We start from the raw sequence: 21,488 nt of genomic DNA, 5'->3' as shown, positions 1-21,488 counted from the left end.
CTAGCGATTCTGCAAAGCTTAAACATAAATTTCATCAAATTTGGGAGGCACCATTGCAAATTCGCATTAGAATGGGATGAGAAAATAGCAAGTATAAGATACAAGACCTGGAGTAGATTGAACCAAGCTAAGATCACAAATTTAGAAGAAGAATTTGCAGAAGCGTGTGCTACCGCCTTTCCCTTGCTAGAGAAGAAGGAATAGTATGAATCCGCCATAGGTTTTGAGGTTTCCACTTTCCCATGCATTCGTTTTCTATTTACGAGAATGGGAAATTTTTCAGTGCCACGTCTATAAAACATTCGATATTTTTAAGAATTTTAGCGATATTTTGAATTTATTTGCAATATATCGCGATATTTCGGGCGATATTTCGGTGATTTACCACTGACTTTGGGTAAATATCATATCATTGCTAGTTTTCGTGTCTGGGATTGTCAAGTTTTGGCTATATACCGCTAACTTTTTGGACATTGGTCTTTCCTAATATACTCCTTGAAACTAGGCCTAGTTTGGTTCACAAACTCTAAATCTCCTTCCAAGGAAGAAAGTAAACATATCAGACAATGGATTATGACAAGAAACAATATGATTGATAAGATGACCTAGTGCCACCTTCTCGAGTTAGAGTATCAAGAATTCACAACCTGGATGACAGCAATTGGAGAATTTTGCATCAGCATAAAAGGTAGGATAGAGTTCCTAATTAAGCTATTGTAAAAGGGGGCTTTAATAATTATTCCATAATAAAGAGTGTGATCCTCTACCCATATGTATAGAAAAAATTTCAACCCACATGTTAGATTACATGACACTTGTTTAATTTAAAAACAAAATCTTCTTTTGAGCCCGGGAGAGAAGATTTTCGGTATTTTCTTTTAAAAAAATAATTTTTTTAATATTAGACACGTGTCATGAATCTAACAACGTGAGTTAGAAAATTTTCTCTTCATGTGAGGTGCAAAATCCAGAAAATTCAGCTTGGGTAGGGAATCCAGAAGGTTCAGCTTCTTTCAGAAGAAATCTCCAAGAAGTGCCCAATGAAGTCTAAGAATCTATCACGTGAAGTATTTTAAAATGAAACTCCCATTTTTACTACGATTAAAGCCCACTTTCCCTAAAACTCGACTACAACTTTTGTTTTACCAAAAGAAAAAAAAAACTAGAGCTTTTCTCAAGGGGGGGGAAGGGGGGTTGCTCCCCTCCTCTCCCCCCCCCCCCCCCCCCCCCCCCCCCAACCCCCTTGGGGGGGGGGGCGGGGGGGGGGGGGGGGGGGGTTGTTTTTTTTTTTTTTTTTTTTTAATTTTTTTTCCTTTTTTTTTTCCCCCCCCCCTTTTTTCCCCCAAACAACCCCCCCCACAGCGGTTCCTCCCCCTTTCCTTTTCCTAACACTTAGCCTTTGTCGAGTTTGTAATTCTCCTTTCCCCTTGGCCCTTGCCTAACCAGGGCGATTCCACCAAGCATCCGACTCGGTCCGGATCGCAACAACAACGAAAACCGATTCTAGGTTTTAAAACCCGGACCTGAGCCCAAACGGCCTAACTAACAACGTCCAGTGAACTGTCATATGGCGTTCAGTTTATCGTCGTCCATGACTTTCACCTCTGCATCCAAAACAGCAACCGTCGTTCACCAATTTCCAGAAAATCCGAAAACCTTGATACTAGAGCAATGCAAAACCTTCAAAGACACCCAGCAAATCCACGCCCATGTCATCAAAACCGGCCAAATTCAAAACCCCAGACTCGCCGAACACCTCCTTGAGTCTTCCTCGATCCTTATGCCTGGAAGCATGGATTACGCCCTTTCAATTTTCCGTTCGATCGATGAACCTAACTCTGCTGCGTACAACATCTTGATTAGAGGCTTTACCTTGAAATCATGCCCAGAAAATGCCATCATCATCTTCAAGCAAATGCTAGAAAGCTCGATCGACGCAGATACGTACACTTTCCCCTGTGTGTTGAAAGCTTGTTCCAAATTAAAAGCCTTGAAAGAGGGTGAGCAAGTCCACGGACTGTTATTCAAATTTGGTTTAGGGCCGCATGAGTTTGTTCAGAATACTTTGATCCACTTATATGCTAACTGTGGCAGAGTTCAAGTAGCTCGCCGGGTGTTCGATGAAATGATTGTGAAAGGTGTTGTTAGTTGGAATTCCATTTTTGCAGGTTACTCTAAGTGTGGGTTCTGGGAGGAAGTTGTGGAATTGTTTCATGAAATGTTACATTGTAATGTTGAGTTTGATGATGTTACTTTGATTAGCGTCCTGACAGCCTGCGGAAGGTTGGGGAATTTGAAATTAGGGGAGTGGATAAATGAGTCTATTAGGTCGAAGGGTTTTAAGGGGAATCTAAATTTGATAACGTCTCTTGTGGACATGTATGCAAAATGTGGTCAGGTGGATACTGCACGGAGGTTGTTTGATGAGATGCCACAACGAGATGTTGTCGCCTGGAGTGCCATGATATCTGGTTACAGTCAATCAAACCGATGTAGGGAGGCGCTCACTCTATTCCACCAGATGCAAATGGCAAAGGTGGATCCTAACGAGATTACTTTGGTCAGTGTTCTTTCATCTTGTGCTGTCTTGGGAGCTTTTGAAACAGGAAAATGGGTCCATTCCTTTATAAAGAAGAAGAGATTGAAGCTCACTGTCACACTTGGGACTGCCCTAATGGACTTCTATGCAAAATGTGGATCTGCAGATATTTCACTTGACGTGTTTGAAAAGATGCCCTCAAAAAATGTTTTGTCTTGGACAGTGCTAATCCAAGGTCTAGCTAGCAATGGTCAGGGAAGAAAGGCACTTGATTTCTTCTCGTTGATGCAGAAAAATAATATTGAACCAAATGATGTGACTTTCATAGGGGTTCTCTCTGCTTGTAGTCATGCTGGCCTCGTCGATGAGGGTCGGGGATTTTTTGTTAGTATGAACAGAGACTTTGGCATTGAGCCAAGGATTGAGCACTATGGTTGTATGGTTGATATTCTTAGTCGAGCGGGTCTTATTGAAGAGGCATATCAATTTATAAAAAACATGCCTATTGAACCTAATTCTGTTGTCTGGAGAACACTCTTGGCTTCGTGTAAGGTTCATAAAAATGTTGAAATTGGGGAAGAATCTTTGAAACAGCTAGCAAGACTGGATCCCACTCATAGTGGGGATTATATTCTCCTATCTAATATTTATGCATCTGTGGGCTGCTGGGGGGATGCTTTAAAGGTAAGGAATCTGATGAAAGAGAAGGGAATCAAGAAGACACCAGGATGTAGTTCAATTGAGTTGGATGGAGTGGTTCATGAATTTTTTGCAGAAGACAGTTCCCATCCACAATTAAAGGAGATTTATGGTGCAATTGAGGACATTATTGAGCGAATTAAGACTGCTGGTTATGTGCCTAACACGGCAGAGGCAAGATTGGATGCAGAGGAAGATGGAAAAGAAGCATCAGTCTCCCACCATAGTGAGAAGTTGGCTATTGCCTTCGGTCTTATTAGAACTTCACCTGGAACCACAATTCGAATATCTAAGAACCTCAGAGTCTGTACTGACTGCCACACCGCAACAAAGATCATATCGAAATTATATAGTAGAGAAATTATTGTCAGAGATCGTAATCGTTTCCACCATTTCAAAGAAGGATACTGTTCCTGCAACGACTACTGGTAAGCTGTTTCTATGGCTTTGTATAACAAGATGTGTTGTAGAATCACCTAGGAATGCTGTGTTCCACACATGCCATAGAAGCTTGATGCATTTAAAAATTTCAAACATGCTATGAGATCAATATTTGTTGAATAATTTTTTTATCTTAGGATGACCCATCAGCATTCAATAGTTCATGAGTCTCATTAAGGACTGCTAGTATATGGAAAGTGAAAAGAGGGTAGTTGGTATGGTTTATTTCTTTTAGATGATTCATGTATTATCCAGAACTGTTGAGATATTGCATTAGTAAACTTTTTCTTTAGTTGTTTCTTCATGATTTTTGCTTTGCTGGCTCTGTATGTGTAGAGAGACACAGCTTCAGACGGTGGATGCCTGCAGCATGCCATGTTTCTACCTGAACAGTGATGGTATGTGTCTTCAGGACTCAAAATATATGACTGAAATATAAATATCCAAATAAAATAATGAAAATGATAAAGTATCATTAAAAATTTTAAATAAAAATCTATCAAATGATTGAATACAAGATAATTTGATGAAACAATCTATTATCTAATAAACCCAAAATAGGCATATAAGAATGATTAAAGAAGGTGCCGACTTGTGAGAATAAGACGACCCTGGTCTAGCTGCTCCATGTTAGAATATGAATTATATGTTATTCTATTAGATATAGTTAGTCATCATCTTGATTTAAAAGAAGTTAATATCATAAGATACTGACATGTGGCCTGATATGTTGACTTCCCAGAATTCTTGCCTTCTGAAACTGTCATGCTTCACTGGCTATATGACACCATTAAGATAACCTTTTCATGCTTTGAAAGACAGAAAATAGCAGAGAAGATAGGGTATGAAAACAAGTCACCAAGTTGAGTGTCAAGGTTTGGGCCTAACCTGGTCATGGTCAAAAAGATAGGTTTTGGATTAGATTGGGTGAATTAGACTCGATCAAAATCAAACATAAACCTTCCACCTCATCTTCTAATAAAAATTGAGTTAAAACAATAAGGGGTTGAGAAGAGAAATATATAATTGACATGTAAATTAAAAATTACATCAATATTAAAGTATTATTTTGTTTAATCTTATTCGACCTCTTAATGAAGGGAACATGGCAACAATCTCGTTTCCCACGTTTAGTATAGATGATTATTTTTAAATCTTTTATTACTATTATCTTACTTGTGTACTTGACTTCACTTTCAATGCGGGCGGTGTGTTTTAATGTAGTTAATTTGATGAATAATTTTAATTATCTTTGTTTGGAAGAATCATCATTGGAAAACGTAAAACATTACAATCCTAAGCTTCTACCAAATTGCATATTTAAGATGAAAATATCTTGATCTATTAAGATTCTTTAAATGGTTTAAAAAATAAATATTAGAATTATTTATTTATCATTTTCTTTCATATTTTGCATCTCTCTTTCTTATAATGTGGTGAAGAGGTATAGAAAAATATAGACCTCTCCGGTCAAGATAGAAAATCTTTCTTCCTTCCCAAAAATTTTTTTCCCTTGGGGGTTGAAATTCAATAAACCATGTGAAGTTGAATGGGAATGCAACAGTACATGAAGCTTTTACGGTAAACAAATTATATTTTTATGAAAAGATATTTGATTTATTTGGGTTCTGTTTTCATTTGTTTGATTTTCCTGTCTTCCTACATTTGTCATGTGACATGCATTGAAGGAGTAACAGTAATAGTTGCATGTGGCATGGCATAAGCATTCCAACAAGTGTTACTATCACCATTACATCTACATAGATTGCACTCATAAATTTGTTTTTCTTGCTTGAAACTAGAAATTTATTCAGTCCATTTCTTTGTCAGGAATGGACCATTCATTTCCTTGTAAATGTATGATATGTGTTCTAATATCACATCAAATGATTGAAATCTATTTATAAGTTACATCAAAGATTTGTGATTAAATTTAAAAAAAATAAAATTAATGTGACTTGTAAATGGATTTTAATATTTTGATGTAATTGACACATATCGCACATTTACAAAGAAAATGACATGATGTTAGTACATGGTCGTGTGCAAGGCATGATGGCTACACACTCTCAACATCGAGACATGAAATCATGCCTTGTGGATAATTAAATAACATCTTGATGGTATTGAAAATAGCATGATAAAGATAACAAATAAAATGGCATTTTAATTGATGCATAAACTTAAAAAATGTTGGTTTTAAATTAGTAATTAAATTAAATTTTGTTTGATTCAATTGACAAAAAAACCAACCACTTCAGAAGTAAAAGGTCAAGAGTTCAAATTTCTTTGGAGTTATGGCTTCTCCCGTATGTCTAATTTACCCCCTCTATATAAACAAGCTTAAAATGTGACTGATAACAAACAAACTATAATTTGAATAAAGAAAACAATTAAGGCCATTACATTATCTTATAAAGTTTGGTTAGGTGGGGTTATATGTTAATGAAGTAATTACCATCTAGTATCACTATCACTACTGCCACCAGGCCCACCACCACGACCATTCTCTTTATTGATGTCAATTGTCTCTTGTATATCAAACTATGAATTATTGAACAAAATCTATTTGTTCATTATTTCAAGCTAAATTTGACTTAGAAATCATATAAACTTTGGAGTAAAATAGACTTTTTAAATTTTTTAATCTTTATGTGGTAAAAGGTGCTTTGAATTAGAAACTGGAAAGAAAAGAAAGATTACATCCTTTGATAACGCTTCCCACAGGTGTCCTCTAAAACTAGTTCAGACAAGCCACGAGGGAGGTTACAGGGGTCCAAGACGATTTTCGAAAAAATAATATCCTAGGACCTTAGTTGTATACAATTACTTATTTGATAAATTTGATTTGTCCAATTACTTTACCTCAACATATTTATCGGTGTATTCAACCCCCTCACAAAAAAAAAAAGTGTTAATGCGTTTTTCAACCAATAAAAAAACAGATTTATGGGTTGCTCTTTTGGGTCTAGTGGTCCCAATGACAAGTCATGGTCAAGTACTTAATTCTTCTGTCGTCAAATAAATTAAATTGAGTTGAAATATTTTTTAAATAAACGAATTCTAGTGTCTATCTAACATGTCGAGTACTTAATTCTATTTTTTGAAAATTTTCAATTTTCAACTCAAATGAGATTTTTTCGGATAAAAATAAACCACTGACTTTATCTACCCTTCGATCTAAGAACCAAAAAATAAGATCGAAGTCAACCACATCAGCTGTGGTCCATTTGATCTTTTGAACCAAAAAGCCTAAATACCAAGACCTAGATAATATCCGGATTGTTTCCCCTGACAATTGTTGACCACGAACTATAAGGAGTTTACAATATTTTTATTTGTAGGTTCTTACATAATTTGTGGTTATAATATCATTAAAAGAGTCGTCAAGAGAGATAATCCACACTCACCAAGATCACCGCCAAATCAAAAATAAAAATAAAAATAAAAATTCAATTCAAGATTATCTAAGAGTTGTAATTGACCTGGTTCATTCAAGATTCCAATTCCATATTTGATTCCTCATTTGAACTCTTCATCTATTAACTCATTCAAGGAGTTACTTTATTAAATACTGGATAGGTGTAGCAACTTGATTTTTCTTACTAACAGAAAGGGTAAATCAAACCCAACTCAAGCCGATCAGTTGAACCATGAAACCGTTAGAAAACGTGTCAGCTGAACTGATTATGGTCAAACCAACTCAAGCCGGTCAGTTGAACCATCGAACGTTATAAAACGTGTCAGTTGAACTGATTATGATCAGTTGAACCAACAAACGTTGATAAATAAATTTGGTTTAATGACTTTTAATTAAGACTTGGATCCTGTTGTCCTGTATTGTTGGATTCAATGTTTAGTTTGTAAATTTGAAACGCGTTGTTATAGTCTCTAAAAAACATTTAATTAGTCCACCAAACTAAAACACGTCACTAACTCATCTAATCATCTTTCCATGTCTACCAACCTATGACCGAGTCCGACCCGTCTCTGACGCAAGTCCACATTTCTCTTGTTCCCCCCTTTTTGGTGTTACAACTTACAAGCCCCGTTTGTTTATAAGGAAAAAAAGGATGGAAAATATAGAAAAGTGGGGTCCACTGAAAGTGACATAGAAAAGGCAAAAAATCTTAGGCATGTTTAGGTACATGAATCTTTGCATTCATAAATGCAAGATTTATACTTATTTAATTATAGAAATTCATGGATTCATAAAATCTAGAGATTTATTTTTTACATTAAAAATATGAATCTTAAATTTAAGGGTATAGGGTGAAATATAGAGATTTCACTCTTTCTATAAAAAAGCACAAAAATTTCACTCATAATATTAAAAGAGTTAAACATTGGACGGTATTGTCCGAACTTCAACTTTCTAACAAAAACGAAGAGTTTTCTAAGGTTTTCATTCCACAAATTCAGGTTAACCAAAAAGTTAATTTAATGAATCATGACTTTATAAATTTGAAAACTCTAAATATATATATATTTTTTGGTGGTACTGGTGATTTTTAAATACTGAAAATGTCGTTAGCAAGGGTTGAACCTACGACCTCCCCACTTACAAACAAGTATGAATCTTACTGTTCAATTAATTATGCCTTAGTAAATCTCAAAAAAATATATTTTTTGAGAAAAATGAATTTTTTATTGAAAAAGGGGGAAAAAATATTTACAAGCTTTAAAACTTTTTTTTATTAGCAAGGGAGGACAACATACCGGGTAGCATCTACAAAAAAGATTTTTTTTTTTTGAATTGAAGTTTATCCGGTCAAGTTAATATCAATGCCGCCGAGTAGATGCGAACCCAAGACCTTTGGTACGTGTATTGATCTCTCGAACATGATGAACAAATTTACAAAGATTAAAATTTCTCTTAAACTCCTTAATCTCCTTGACCAAGTCGATGATAGAGAAATGTCTTTTTATTGATTGAATTGCCACCATTGAATCTAATTGAAATCTTTAGATATTTGAAATCTGCTGACTCAAGTAGCCAATGAGGCCCTTAAATTTTCTGTAAATTCCTACCTAAATTGGTGAGATTTTTCTTAAAACATGATAAGTGAAATATCAACGGACGGATGTATACGGATCCGGATCCTAATTCCATTAAAACCGGAACTGTTTTCACCTTTTCTCTCATTATTTTGTTTGTTTTATTGGTAACCACCTCCCCTCATTATTTGAAGTATTATTTTAAAGAATCCAAATGATTATTATTATTATTATTATTATTATAATAAATAAAGAGGAGAAAAGAAAATATCAACTCAAAACGACATAACGGATGCATTTGGGTCTACCGACCTGGTCTATTGGCGCGTGGGCCCAGCGTATCTTCTGAATACCTAAAATACCCTTATATCTGTTGGGAATTAGGAGAAGGGTATAATGGTCAAATGAATCAAATGGTAGAAGACAGGCAATGTCTGATAGAAGTGTATATAAAGCTGTGATTAGGGAGAGAGAGAGAGAGTAGAAGAAAAGAAAAAACAAGTGGGAAGGAAGCGTTACAGAGAGAGAGAGAGAGAGAGAGAGAGAGAGAAGAGAAACAAGAAAAAAAAAAAACAGAAAAAACAAAGAGAAACGGCTCTTCTGTATTTGTTTACAAGTTACAACTGCCATCCATTCCAGAGAGGCACAGGCTTTCTTCTCTTTTTTCTGTACATTTAAATTTTTTTTAAAAAGATTCACTATTTCTTTTTTTTTTTTTTTTTATTTCATTTGTGGTTTCACTTCAAAAAATTTAGATTTTTTTTAGGGTTTTTCGATTCTCTCTCTCTTCTCTATATTCCTCCAATTTTTTTTCTGTTGGGTGAGCGGTTTTGTATTTGCGAAGTGGAGTATCTGCATCAAGGCGAAAACCACCAAACGGCTATAATTGCCGAAGCTGGTGGAGAAGCCGAAGAGACGATCGGGGTTATACGAAGATCGCTGAGCTCTGTAACGCTCTCTGCCTGGGTTTTCAAGTGGGTTTTTTTCTATCCTTTGGCGAGATTTGAACTTTGATCTATTATTTCCTCTTGGTTTGCTGAGAGGGAGAGAGATAGAAGAGAAAAAAAAAAAAAAGAGGCAGATTGGAGCGTGAATTGATCCCCAAATACTCTCTTTTTTCTTCTTCAAATTGGGTGTTCATAATGCCTGACGGTGGATATTACAGCTCTAAGAAGACGGATGATATCTGTGAAGATTATTGTGGCGAGGTATTTTGCTCTTTTCCTTTTATTTTATTATTTATTTTCAGTTTAAGATAGGATCTTCTTTCGGTCTCTCGTCTGCCCTTTACTTCGCCGATTTTTGTTAATTTAAAAATTTATGTCAATGGAAAACGACTTCCTGTTTTCTTCAATTGGTGTCTCTGTTTTGTGTTCACTTTCCTGGTAGTCGTCATCATAAGATGAACCCTAATTCTGTCCACATAAGGGTTTGCTTAGCTATTGTATTGTTTTCTCTTTAGAATTTCGAATGTATTTGTAAATTTTTGTGGCCCTAAAAATCCCCCTTTTGGACCCTTTTTCAAGGGTTTACCTACAATGTGTGTTAGTGAGATTTTGAAATCTATGATTTGGAGTAATTCAGTTGTGGATTTTGGGTATGAGGATCCGAAGCTCTACCTCTTTTCGTTGCAGAAAAAAAAGGAATTGAACGGGGAAGGTTCTCTTTTATTTCCATTAGCGATTGAATAACTGGAGAGAGCTTATTCATGCTAGCAAAATGACCCTCGTCCAGGCCTTTTCAGTTTTTCCTATTTATTTCAACTTGGAAAAAATGATAGATTATGGTCTAGGCTTCTATCTACTTTCGTCGATGTTCAATCGTCATTTTGGGGATGGGTCGCGTTTCTATTGTTTTCGTCTCTATTTATTTTATTCTAGGTTTCCGGGGAAAGAAACTAAGTATCCTTGAATTTCAATTTGCAGAAAACGCGTGCTGCATTGGGCTTGTCAAGACTCCGTTGTATTCTCCGGGGGTTGGATTTGAAGATCTTCATGCTTCTGTTCATTATGATTCCAACATGCAGTTTAGCTATCTATATGCATGGGCAGAAGATCTCATATTTCTTACGGCCATTATGGGAATCTCCACCCAAACCTTTTAATAATATTCCGCATTATTATCACGAGAATGTCTCAATGGAGCACCTTTGCAAACTTCATGGATGGGGAATTCGTGAGTCACCCAGACGAGTATTTGATGCAGTCTTGTTCAGCAATGAAGTGGATATCCTTACCTTACGGTGGAAGGAACTGTATCCTTACATCACCCAATTTGTTCTGCTAGAATCGAATTCAACCTTCACTGGATTGCCAAAGCCTCTGATCTTTGCAAGCCATCGACATCAATTCAAATTTGTTGAGCCCCGGCTAACTTATGGGACCTTTGGAGGGAGGTTTAAAAAAGGAGAAAACCCGTTTGTTGAGGAGGCATACCAGCGAGTCGCACTTGATCAGCTCCTCAAAATAGCTGGCATCACTGATGATGACTTGTTGATTATGTCAGATGTTGATGAGATACCAAGCAGCCACACGATTAATCTCTTGAGGTGGTGTGATGAAATCCCTCCCATCCTCCATCTTCAACTGAAGAACTATTTGTATTCGTTTGAATTTTTTCTGGATGACAAGAGTTGGAGAGCTTCAGTCCACAGGTATCAGACGGGGAAGACAAGGTATGCACATTATCGTCAGACGGATGATCTCCTGGCAGATGCTGGGTGGCATTGTAGCTTTTGTTTCCGTCGTATCAGTGAATTCATATTTAAGATAAAAGCCTACAGCCATGTTGATCGAGTGAGATTTACTCATTTCTTAAATCCGAAACGGCTTCAAGATGTAATCTGCAAAGGTGCCGACCTATTTGACATGCTTCCTGAGGAGTACACTTTCAAGGAGATCATTGGAAAGTTAGGACCAATACCATCTTCCCATTCAGCAGTTCATCTCCCAGCATTTCTTTTAAACAATGCTGACAAGTATAAATTTCTCTTGCCTGGCAACTGCAAAAGAGACAGTGGCTAAGTCTCTTTGAGGTTGAGTGAGTTTCTACAGTGTAAAGTTTATAAAGGGCAGAACTATTGACACCTCCAGAGTGTTCCTGTGGGGCAATTGATGACTGTGTTGTGGTGTTGAGATTAGAAAGACCATGTACCCATCATTCTTTTGAGGGAAGAGAGGGGGGAGCTTGGGTGAGTATATCCTGCGTGAAACTTTGTATATTTCCCCTTTGTTTTTTCTTTTCTTTTCCTGTTGTTTGGTTTCGTCCATGTGGAGATCATGTCTTTTTGCCAAACAAGCTTGCTATGTGGGGAAAATCACCTTGGAGGTGGTATGATTAATTCCCCCAAATTGAAAACTGATGACATTTCCCGAGCTTTTGTATGGTGGGAATTTTGGTTCTTTGAGACTAATCTATTCTTGTATTCTTCTCATTTTAATTTGTTGACATGTACATTGAGATGCTTAAAATAGGAACTCTTGATAATGTTGATTTCACTATTTTCTTGTGTCAATTAGAAGAAATTTGTGGTGGTTTTGAACATTGTTTTATTTCTCCTGGAAGTAATCTAAGAAACCTCTAAATCGGGAATAATATAGTTGGATGTCTTTGTGGTGGTGATATTCTTACATTCCATAGGGTTTGAGTTTGTTCAGGTGACAGTGAAACAAGACAATTGGAAAATCCCCACTTGTCTGGGGTTGTTAGTTTCTAGTTGTGAATTTGCTGTGTTTATCCTGCCAGCATTTTCAATCTATTATTCTGTGATGTATTTGCAGTTTATCAACTGGTATATTCCATTTGCCTCATCACTGTCCTGCTGTAAACCCTAGAGACTGATTGAGAAATATTAAATTGACTTCCAAAATTATTTTGAGGCTCTACAAGTTCTCAGATTATGAAGCTGGCATGTGGGTCTAGTCTAGTCTTGGTTTGTTGAAATGCAGTCTATACCTGTAACAGGTTACCTCCTGTTGTAATTGTTTTCTAGATCCCTGTGGTATATGGCCTCCATGGCTCCATCATTAGAGGGACATGAGATGATTTGAGTGTTTGGTCATTCACAAGTGCCCCGAGCAGTGAAAATTCATTCAACTCAGGACTCAACAGAGTTTTGTCCCAGGAAAGAGTTCAGAACTTGGGGGTTGTTTGATGACTAATTTGAGGCGGCAAAGCTTGTAGATATATCATTAAGAAACAGAAAGAACATCTGATAAATGAAGAATGGAACCTCCACTGGTTTCGTCGACGCATGAAAGTTTGCCATTTGGGCTTCCTTTTCTTCGTGAATCTTATGGTGCTACCGTGGGAATCAATGACATGGCCATCGGTGGAGTAACTTTTGCAAATATTTTATGTCTTCTTTGTGTTCGATGAAAAGTATTAAAGAAAGAAAAAAAGGAAGCATAAAGATGTAAGAGCTAAAGGAATATCAAAAACATTGGGGATAAGTTTCTAACATTATTGTAATTTGTAAGTGCACTTTCCCACTACTAGGGGTGATGGAAAATACTTTTAGAGACGACATTTTATGTGGAGATAATGTGTGGGTCCATGGTGTAAATGGGGGAGCAAAGAAGGTGGGAAATGTAATATGGATAGATATTATTATTTTTCCTGTTAAAATACTAAAATAGAGCTATTCAATTATATATATGGTATAAAAAGCCTTTGAAGCCAGGATATTTGCACTGCAATTGTAACCCGAGCAGGGGTGGAACTAGGATTGAACTTTGGGAGGGGGTCAAGTATTGATACTTTACATAGAAGACAATGAATTTTCTGAGTTTCAAAAAAAATAGGGGGAAGGGGGCAAGTGCTATGTGTAAAAACGAAGATTATAAAAGAAATTTTAAAAAATTTAAAAGGAAAAAAATGTAGTTTCAACAGTCCCAATGTAGACGCCTTTGACCCCGAGATTAAGGGAACAAAACAGCCTCCAGCAAAAGTTTATGAAAACTGTCTTCAGAACTCTGCTTGTGTTGAAACCTTATACAGTGTGTTTTCCCCTTTTTATATTTGCATTGCAATAAAGATCTCGTGGAACAAACAAAAATAAAAATTGACCAAAAGATGAACATAAGTACATAGTTGCTTATCTTACCCAAAAAAAAATAAAAAATAGATAGCTCCTTCATGCCCTGTCTTCATTGATGGAACTTGACTGCTGCTTTTGTTGGCTAATTCGATCTCCTTGAAGGTGAAGCTTGGTGAAAAAAAAACCTTAAAATACTGTATAAATTGTTAAATTTTTTTCTTTTTCTTATACAGGTCAGAAGCACGCAGCTTACAGCATTAGACCTTTTTAGTATATATATTAGAATCTGATTCTTAATCGCCCAAGATATCTTCTCATCCAATGAATGAAGTGTCATGTGAAGAGTACTGGAGAAGTTATATGGAACATGGTTGCAGGTATCTGGATTGGATCAACCGTGATTTATACACATTATCAGAAATTCCCAGATGGATTACAACAATAAGTCTTGTCCCAACTAAATGGAATCCGAACTGAATTGATAAACCATATTCACATCAGGTTGTACCAAAGCAGATTGCATTCTAACTAGAAAATAGAAACAAGGCAAGCATGGATGGACACAAAACCACTAATGTAAGGAACTCAACAGCCATGGATCTGCTGTCAGGTGGGTAGGTTGAATTCATGTGAAAATTGTGGTGGACGAGAGAAATTATTGAGGTAGAAGCGTGAGAATCTCACCAAGCTTAGTGGGAATGGAAACATATATTACGTGTAAGATATTAGTGACTCTACTCCTTGTTAGCCATCATAGGAGCCGTGTGTTTACCAGAAAAGAAAAATAGGGGCTGTGAGAGCTCTGAAGACTAACATCTGGATTGAGTATTTTAGGGCCCACATATTTTTTGGTAAGAAATTTTAGGGCCCACATGGTTGGGAATTAATATGGCCCACCAGTTAAGGCCACCCATCTTTGTTATGGTCCCCACCCCAATCAAGGTTGGTGTGACTACAAGCCAAAACCAACAATATTGGGCTTCTACACATCCTGCAAAGCCCATCCTCAGCTTCGGCCCATAACTGAAGCTTTCACATTGAAACTTGATTCTGCCACTATAGGGATACCACAATCTTTATGTAAATATTCATAACAAAGCAATAAGTTCAGCATGAAGCCACACATACACTTCTTGTTTGGTAGATAATACATTTATAAGTTGCTGCTCTCCAGTTTCCTGGAAGAACCATTATACCTGAGGCTGCAATTAGCCTGGTTAGTGGTTGCTCCACTTGAGGGAAGGCCAAACATTGAGTTCTGCACCGGAAGGACAGAAAGTTGAGAGTTGGGAAAAGCTAAGGATCATTTCCCAGTCCAGCCAAACTGCAGTCATGCCAAAATCTCCCATGTATCATTGGGAAACTGGGAGGGAGCTGCAGTTAGAAGAGCTTCAACTAGTTCTTCAATTTCAATGGCACTGGCAGCTCTAAAACCTTTTCAGATATCCAAAACACAGTTGACCCACTCACTGTGGCCAAGACTGTAAACTTCATCTGCAGAGCCAAAGTTCCATCACTCCACTAACTGAAACAAAATTGGGCTACTGCATGCATTCCATGGGGACCTTGCCTAACTTCATCTCCTTAAAGCCTGTCTAACCAACCCGTAATACTTTCCTGAGAACCGAACTGCAAATCCTGCAATATGAGAATAAGAAGATAGAATATTATGTTCTGCTTAAATTGCAATGCTTGATAGTAATATGGAATCAAAGCTGTCTGTCTTTATGAGGTGAAATCACAAACTATACTGTGGAAATATAACACAAAAAATTTGAAAACAAATTCCAAGGGTTGACTCCCACTAGATTTGTACATAACAAAGTGAACATGAACAACTGTCTCCACCTCCAATCCTTACCCTAACTGGAACAAAAAGACTTCGAGCTAGAGGTGATAAACTCTATGCACGAGGCTGAGAACACTGAGGAGAATAAAAGGCCAAAACACTAAGAGGTCTTGAGTTCAAACTTCCAGGGAAGCTTCCGTCCATCCCCCAAGAAACAGGTACCTATCTTATGCCAGAAAAGAAAGGGGAGGTGGGGGGGAAGGAAAGGTAGAATGAACAAAAAAAAAAAAATCTGCTCCTTCATTTGGTGATGTAAATATTCATACTTTCACATGGGAACCACAAAGCACACATTCCCTACATCTAGTTCGTCCATTATTACTGTAAACCAACAATGAAAAAGCTAAGGAAGAGAGGCCTACCGCAAGTTCAAAATCTGGTGGAGTACCAAGATCAATGCCATCAAGATCAGGGATCCCGTCAGCTGCAGTGACATCTCCTTCAACTGTATCGTTTTGGTTTCCATTGGAGTCCAGGAGCTGAGAGGCATTTCTTAGTCCTGGATAATTAATAGGAGCATAAGACTCGAGAATTTCCTTGCATAACAATGAGTCATCTACACCATTTGGATCAGGGTCCACAACAGCCTGAGAATCGCATGCCCACCATGACACATCCAGCTTTTCATCATCAAGATGAATAGCAGGCAGAGGGGTTTGAGTTGCCTCCCGGATGAATTCAGATTCCTAATCCACAAGAAACAATTTCAGTAAAGATCCATATGATGAAAAAGGGTCATATCTGAGATTCTGCAATTTTGCATGCAAGGGTATACAGAAAATTGATCAATTTCCAGAAATATGACTAAACTATTTTACTTTAATGATAATAAAATGGAAGTTGATCTAACCAAGACATGTATATGCCTTGCTTGCTGGCAGGTCCAGGACTCAGCATCCACCCCTGGATACATGGGGAGAGATCACAAACTAAAGCTAACCTAATTGATGATCAATGTAAGAGTTGGCATGCTCTATGCTGAATCAGTTTTCAGCCCAGGAGGTTTCTATGTCAACATTCACAACAAGAACTTCGATTTAAACATTCTAAGTCAATGGATGTAGATGGAAAAATTCTCATGATACCTCCGGTTGTACCAATCTACATATGTCTCTTCCCCCCATCAATCAGTAATAGTTACTCAAGAAGTGGCAAAGGAACCGATAATCCCATTTAGAGAAGCCACATGGGAAGTCCAAGAGAGCAGAACCTCCATATCGGTGTTCTATACCCTTAGGCATGACAAATCATTCTCACGTAGAGCCCCCTATATCAGAAAAATCCCAACCCTACTTTTAGGGCTTCCACTCTATAATTTCTTGGTCTGACAATTCAAAAGTGGATGAGGAGGGCAATAAGTGATCAGACAATCAGTCAAAATTGCTACACATACACCACACCTATCACATGCCATCAGTTAAGCATCCTTCCTCATCCACCTGTGGAGCATTTGCATTTCATTGTCCAACAGTTCAGAATAAAAATTGGCCGCAAAGTTGAATACTTTACCTTCTCTTCGTTGTCCTCATCAAATAAAGGACGTTTTCCTGGTCGATGTAGATTTGGAGTATCTGTTTTAGGTGTCCATGGACTGGGTTGGACTTTTACTCCATCAGATTCTTCAGTAGCTAGATTGAAATCACTCTTATCCTGTTGCTTCTGCTGCTGTTGGTAGAAAATTTTGGAAACAACATAGTCGCCTTCCTGTTCATCAGCTTTCATGCCTAGATGGTACTGATGCATCACCCAATTGAACTTATCTGGCTTGGACCCCTTCTTGGAACTTCTATAGAGAACCATAAACTTCTTCCATCCCTTATGAACTCCAATTATGTAGTACAGGCTTTGTTTTACCAGTCTTATGCCAGCGGACAGGCTCCTCTGTCAAAGGACATTGATTGTTAATTTTGCGGCGCTTGCGATGACCAGTTGCATATGCATTAGTTGTTCTGTGAAAGAAATGGATACTGCTTCCATCTTTCTTGGCACCTAAAGGGAAACCAAATAGAGTAATTGAATCAGCAAACACCAACTCGATCACATTTTGTCTGGAAAAGATGAGAAATGAAATCTTTTTGGCATTGGAACCCGACCAGGTAAGAGCTAAGTAATTCAGCTTAAAGAATTGATCTTTTTTAAATAAACCAATATAAGAGAAGGGCTTCTTCATTCTTATCAAAACAAGAATGCACATTGTCCCAGAGATGGAATGGATTTTGTTTGGGCTGGAATTTGATATCTCATCCAAGGGACCTTGGGCACACCTGTCACAGAAATTCAGCCTCATCTGGTGAACCCATATTAGAGTATTTTATGAACAACCCAAAGATGATTTATAAATCGCCTGACCTTGAGAAATCTGATCGTTCTGTTTTCTAATTAAATAAATTTCAACGTCCCAGAGAACTATGGTATTTTTATCAACTTGGTTCAGAAGAATCTGAGAACTCACTTACCAGGAAGATCTTCAGGATGTTTATAGTAAATTCCCTCATCACCCTCAAGTGTGGGGATGAATTCATCAATAAATAAATGTGGTTCTGAATTCCCTAGCCCAACCTTCCCTGCTAAATGCTCTAAAAGCTCTACATCAGATGGATCAAACTTAACACCAGCAGGCAGACCTGGCCAGTCAATGGAAACCTGCACATTACAAGCTCCACAGCAAGAACAATTAATGCAGTTTCAGTTAAATAAATATTTGCTACACTAGTCCAGCTACATTCCATAAAACATTTTCCAAATTCAACAAATATTAAAATAGTCATAGGGGATAGCTAAAGTGAGACATTGATATGCACTCAGAAACAGAAGGTAATCTTAATTTTATTCATCGAGCTGTGTTTCTAGTTAGCTTATATATAGCTCTATCCAAAAAGAGAAGCGTAAGTCTTGAATTTGGATGGTCAGGATATCTCTTTTGGTAGATTTTTGCCAACAAGATCTTGTACAGCAGACTTTCCATCTCATGCTGGACCAAAGGCGATCTTTTATCCCTCTCACACTCAGCCAATTAGAAAGTAAAGTAGAATTTAGGGAACAATTCACAAGGCTTCTTCTTTTTTTTCTGTTTCTGTTTTGCCTTTTTTCTTTTCAGGTTGGGGGGGGGGGGGGGGAGGGTGATGTGGGAGAGATACATTGGAAAAATTACTGATTCTGAAATTGAAGATGATCGTTGGTATTTAGACAAAGTTATGGTATGTTAATGTCACCAATGTTTGTGTTCTGGACATCCAGAATGGGTAAAAACAAACTTGTCATCCTGTTACCCAACAGCTCAATATAACTGCAGGTAATTACTGTAGTTCATATTGTGGGTGTCGATATACATTTTCAAATCCTCTCATGTCCTGTATTCATGAATCTGCAAAAGACAGTAGGACTCCTATTATGACAAATACTCAAAGAAAGAAAAAAATTGTGAACATTTATTTGTTCCACAAGGTAATTGCACATTAGAGGGTTATGAGTTTCAGAGTAAACACAATGCAATTATTCCAGGTGTGTCAAGATTCTGGTATTTCTCACTACCCCTCTTCCCAACCATTAAAAACGTATGTCATTGCTTGGAACATGCATCAAAATCAAAGATGATAGAGAAGGTTGGTTCATTCACATTAGATATTTACATCAAAGCATCAACATAAATTTTTGTCCCAGCAAAATGAATTTACTTTCAGGTACTAGCATCACTATGACACTATTGATTGGATCTCAACCTCATCCTAGTTCATGTCATTGAAACACAGCTTGAAAACATAAAGAGGATAACCACATTAATGAAAATAATAAAACTGTAAAGCTTACATCGTTGTTGTCAATACGATAATGGCAATTCGGGCATTCTCTTTGCGCCCCATTATTTCTGACTTGATATGCAGTAATTTGAGTAGCATTTCTAACCTTCCTTGCAATTGCTCTACTATCAATAAGCCAAGTCCTGCAAAAAATTGTGTTTTGCAGAGATAAAGTAAACATTCAACTATTCAACACAAAAGGGGAGGACTTAAATACAAGTTGAATAGATAGAGCATCGATGATACATAGGAGCATTCAAGGTATCCCACTAGTACACGATTTAATCAAGAAACTTCAGAAACTATGAATGCGAATTCAAAAGTATTAATGCTCTGTGGGAGATTGGATGAAGAAAAATCAGATTAAGAATAAAGCAGAATTTGAAATCGCTTGAGGTATAGACATTGTACAGAGGGTGGTCACCGGATACCTAAAAAGCCAGACAGATTTATTCTGCCTCTAACCACATTCATTTTTGGGTACAAGACTAATAACTACTGCAACCACAAAAAATTCACCGAAGAATTTAATGCCTTGGGTTTCAATGCATGAGTTGGCCCTTCATTTTAGAACATTAAGACCTCTACATTCTTCCAGAATCCAAAGAGTTACAGAATAAGCACAAGTTCTAGTAAGACAAGTCTATCACCATAGCACCCAGAAAATCACTCAAGCATTGCAGCCTTCCAACACTATATTAGCTTTAGATGAGTTCAGTAGCACTAACATCTTCTGCGCATTAACACTCTATTGTCTCAAACACGATATGCTTTCTCAACATCAGAATCAATGTAACTATCTCTAGCAAACACACGAAAGGGAGCTCAATAAAAAGCCAACAATCAAGAACTCCTACATGTTCACTATCCTAGAAGATTTCAGATCAATAAATCAAACAAAATATAAGCTAGTGATCGAACGGAACGAATTTAGAAACATTAAATCTTTAGGAACTAGAAGCTTCTAAGTTCTAACCTGGGCATCTCGTAGCGAGACAGAGAAGGTCAGGGCTTGCAAGAGTAAGACTGAGGCAGAGACTACAGAGAGTAAAAGGAAATTTCCTTTCTCCACTAAACGAAGTAAACTAGTCAAGTCAAGAGCGGGAAAAACAGCTGAGGCTTCGGAGAATGTCGGTGTAGGCTCGGATCCGAAGCAACAGCCTCGTTTGGTTGTCCACGACCGTTGAGCTAGCCTCGGGTTCGCGCCTATTGATGAACATGATGTCTAATCATAGACGTGGATGTAGTGGATAATTCCTTGACTTCCTCCCCAAGCCAAACAAACAACGGTAACAAGCATCTGGATGATAGCACCATACCTCCAACGTTCGAAGTGCGAATACACGTGGCGCAAATGCATTGGATAATGCGTAAGCTATATCGAGAAATGAGTTGCGGATGCACATCGAACGGTCAACAAAGTACATGGACCAAAAGGCGTCTGAGCTGCCAGTCCAGTGAAACAGCACAAGTTGCCTGGAAAAATGGGTGATGTTCCCCAATTCCAACATGTGTTCAAAGAAGGAAAACGCGGGCCCACAATAGGTGGGCTCCAGTTCTGGAAGCCCAGTGGGTTTACTGGGATACTTAATGCCCAAGTAACCCCGTCCGAGTCAGCATGATTGCCTAAACTGCTAAACAACCAACCTCGAACGAAACTAGTCGACCCCCAAGTGGTACTTCCTGGATCCAATCACGTGGATAAAGGTTTTTGGGCCTCGTTTTAAGCCCAGAAAGTATGGGCCCAAGCTCATTCAATGCTACACGTAGACAACCCATGAACTTCGCAGCCCAGGCTTGTTGCATGGGCCATAACTAATCTAATAGGAAGTGCCTAACCCAAACATTCAACCGACATTTGCATGGGCTATGAAAATGAGAAAATATATGAGCTTGGAATACTAGCTATGTCTAGATCCCGCAAGGAGCAACACGGAAAGCCCAGAATTCTAATGGAAATTTATCCGGTTTATTTCTGACAAAGAATATAAAATTAAATAATAAAGAGTTTTTCACGTGTGGGTCCCCTTAGTGCAATATATTATTTGTGGATCCTAACGAGACTAACACCATTAGACTCCGTTAAGTATATTCAAATTTCAAACGTTAAGGGACCAAAATACCCCT

The 21,488-nt window shown here is 37.6% G+C and overlaps 2 protein-coding genes and 1 pseudogene across 4 annotated transcripts; 2 read left to right on the top strand and 1 right to left on the bottom strand.

The window, feature by feature from the left end:
• Positions 1-1,453: 1,453 nt before the first annotated feature.
• On the top strand, positions 1,454-4,902 carry LOC149007161 (pentatricopeptide repeat-containing protein At1g08070, chloroplastic-like). Of its 2 annotated transcripts, XM_089167520.1 has the most exons (2): positions 1,454-3,666; positions 4,016-4,902. In XM_089167520.1, coding segments are annotated over exons 1-2 (2,100 nt in total). In that variant the 5' UTR covers positions 1,454-1,567; the 3' UTR covers positions 4,017-4,902. The 2 variants fall into 2 exon arrangements, with proteins under 2 accessions (XP_089023646.1, XP_089023645.1); XM_089167519.1 differs by lacking the exon at positions 4,016-4,902 and having other exon boundaries at positions 1,454-3,997.
• Positions 4,903-9,232: 4,330 nt separating this feature from the next.
• LOC149007160 (uncharacterized) lies at positions 9,233-13,203 on the top strand. The gene is made up of 2 exons (XM_089166887.1): positions 9,233-9,885; positions 10,603-13,203. Exons 1-2 carry the CDS (start codon positions 9,820-9,822, stop codon positions 11,698-11,700), a joined length of 1,164 nt encoding a protein of 387 aa, XP_089023013.1. The 5' UTR covers positions 9,233-9,819; the 3' UTR covers positions 11,701-13,203.
• A 1,569-nt stretch (positions 13,204-14,772) lies between these two features.
• On the bottom strand, positions 14,773-20,425 carry LOC149007159 (SUPPRESSOR OF GAMMA RESPONSE 1-like; annotated as a pseudogene). Its single transcript, XR_016175317.1, has 6 exons — positions 20,338-20,425; positions 19,372-19,504; positions 18,021-18,207; positions 17,074-17,553; positions 15,927-16,250; positions 14,773-15,353 (listed from the first exon to the last, which is right to left on the bottom strand). The product of XR_016175317.1 is annotated as an SUPPRESSOR OF GAMMA RESPONSE 1-like (transcript).
• Positions 20,426-21,488: the final 1,063 nt, after the last annotated feature.

The sequence above is a fragment of the Hakea prostrata genome, chromosome 8, assembly GCF_041222555.1.
Source record: "Hakea prostrata isolate BN-2017 chromosome 8, UWA_Hpros_2, whole genome shotgun sequence".
In the NCBI taxonomy this organism is placed as follows: Eukaryota; Viridiplantae; Streptophyta; class Magnoliopsida; order Proteales; family Proteaceae; genus Hakea; species Hakea prostrata.
The sequence above is the reverse complement of the archived record's forward strand: the minus strand, read 5'-3'. Positions and strand labels throughout refer to the sequence as shown.

Bases quoted from the DNA above. Each gene is read 5' to 3' on its own strand.
- LOC149007161 (XM_089167519.1), top strand. From the start codon at position 1,568: ATGGCGTTCAGTTTATCGTCGTCCATGACTTTCACCTCTGCATCCAAA.
- LOC149007160 (XM_089166887.1), top strand. From the start codon at position 9,820: ATGCCTGACGGTGGATATTACAGCTCTAAGAAGACGGATGATATCTGT. The intron at 9,886-10,602 runs GTATTTTGCTCT...TTCAATTTGCAG, and splicing joins GTGAAGATTATTGTGGCGAG to AAAACGCGTGCTGCATTGGG.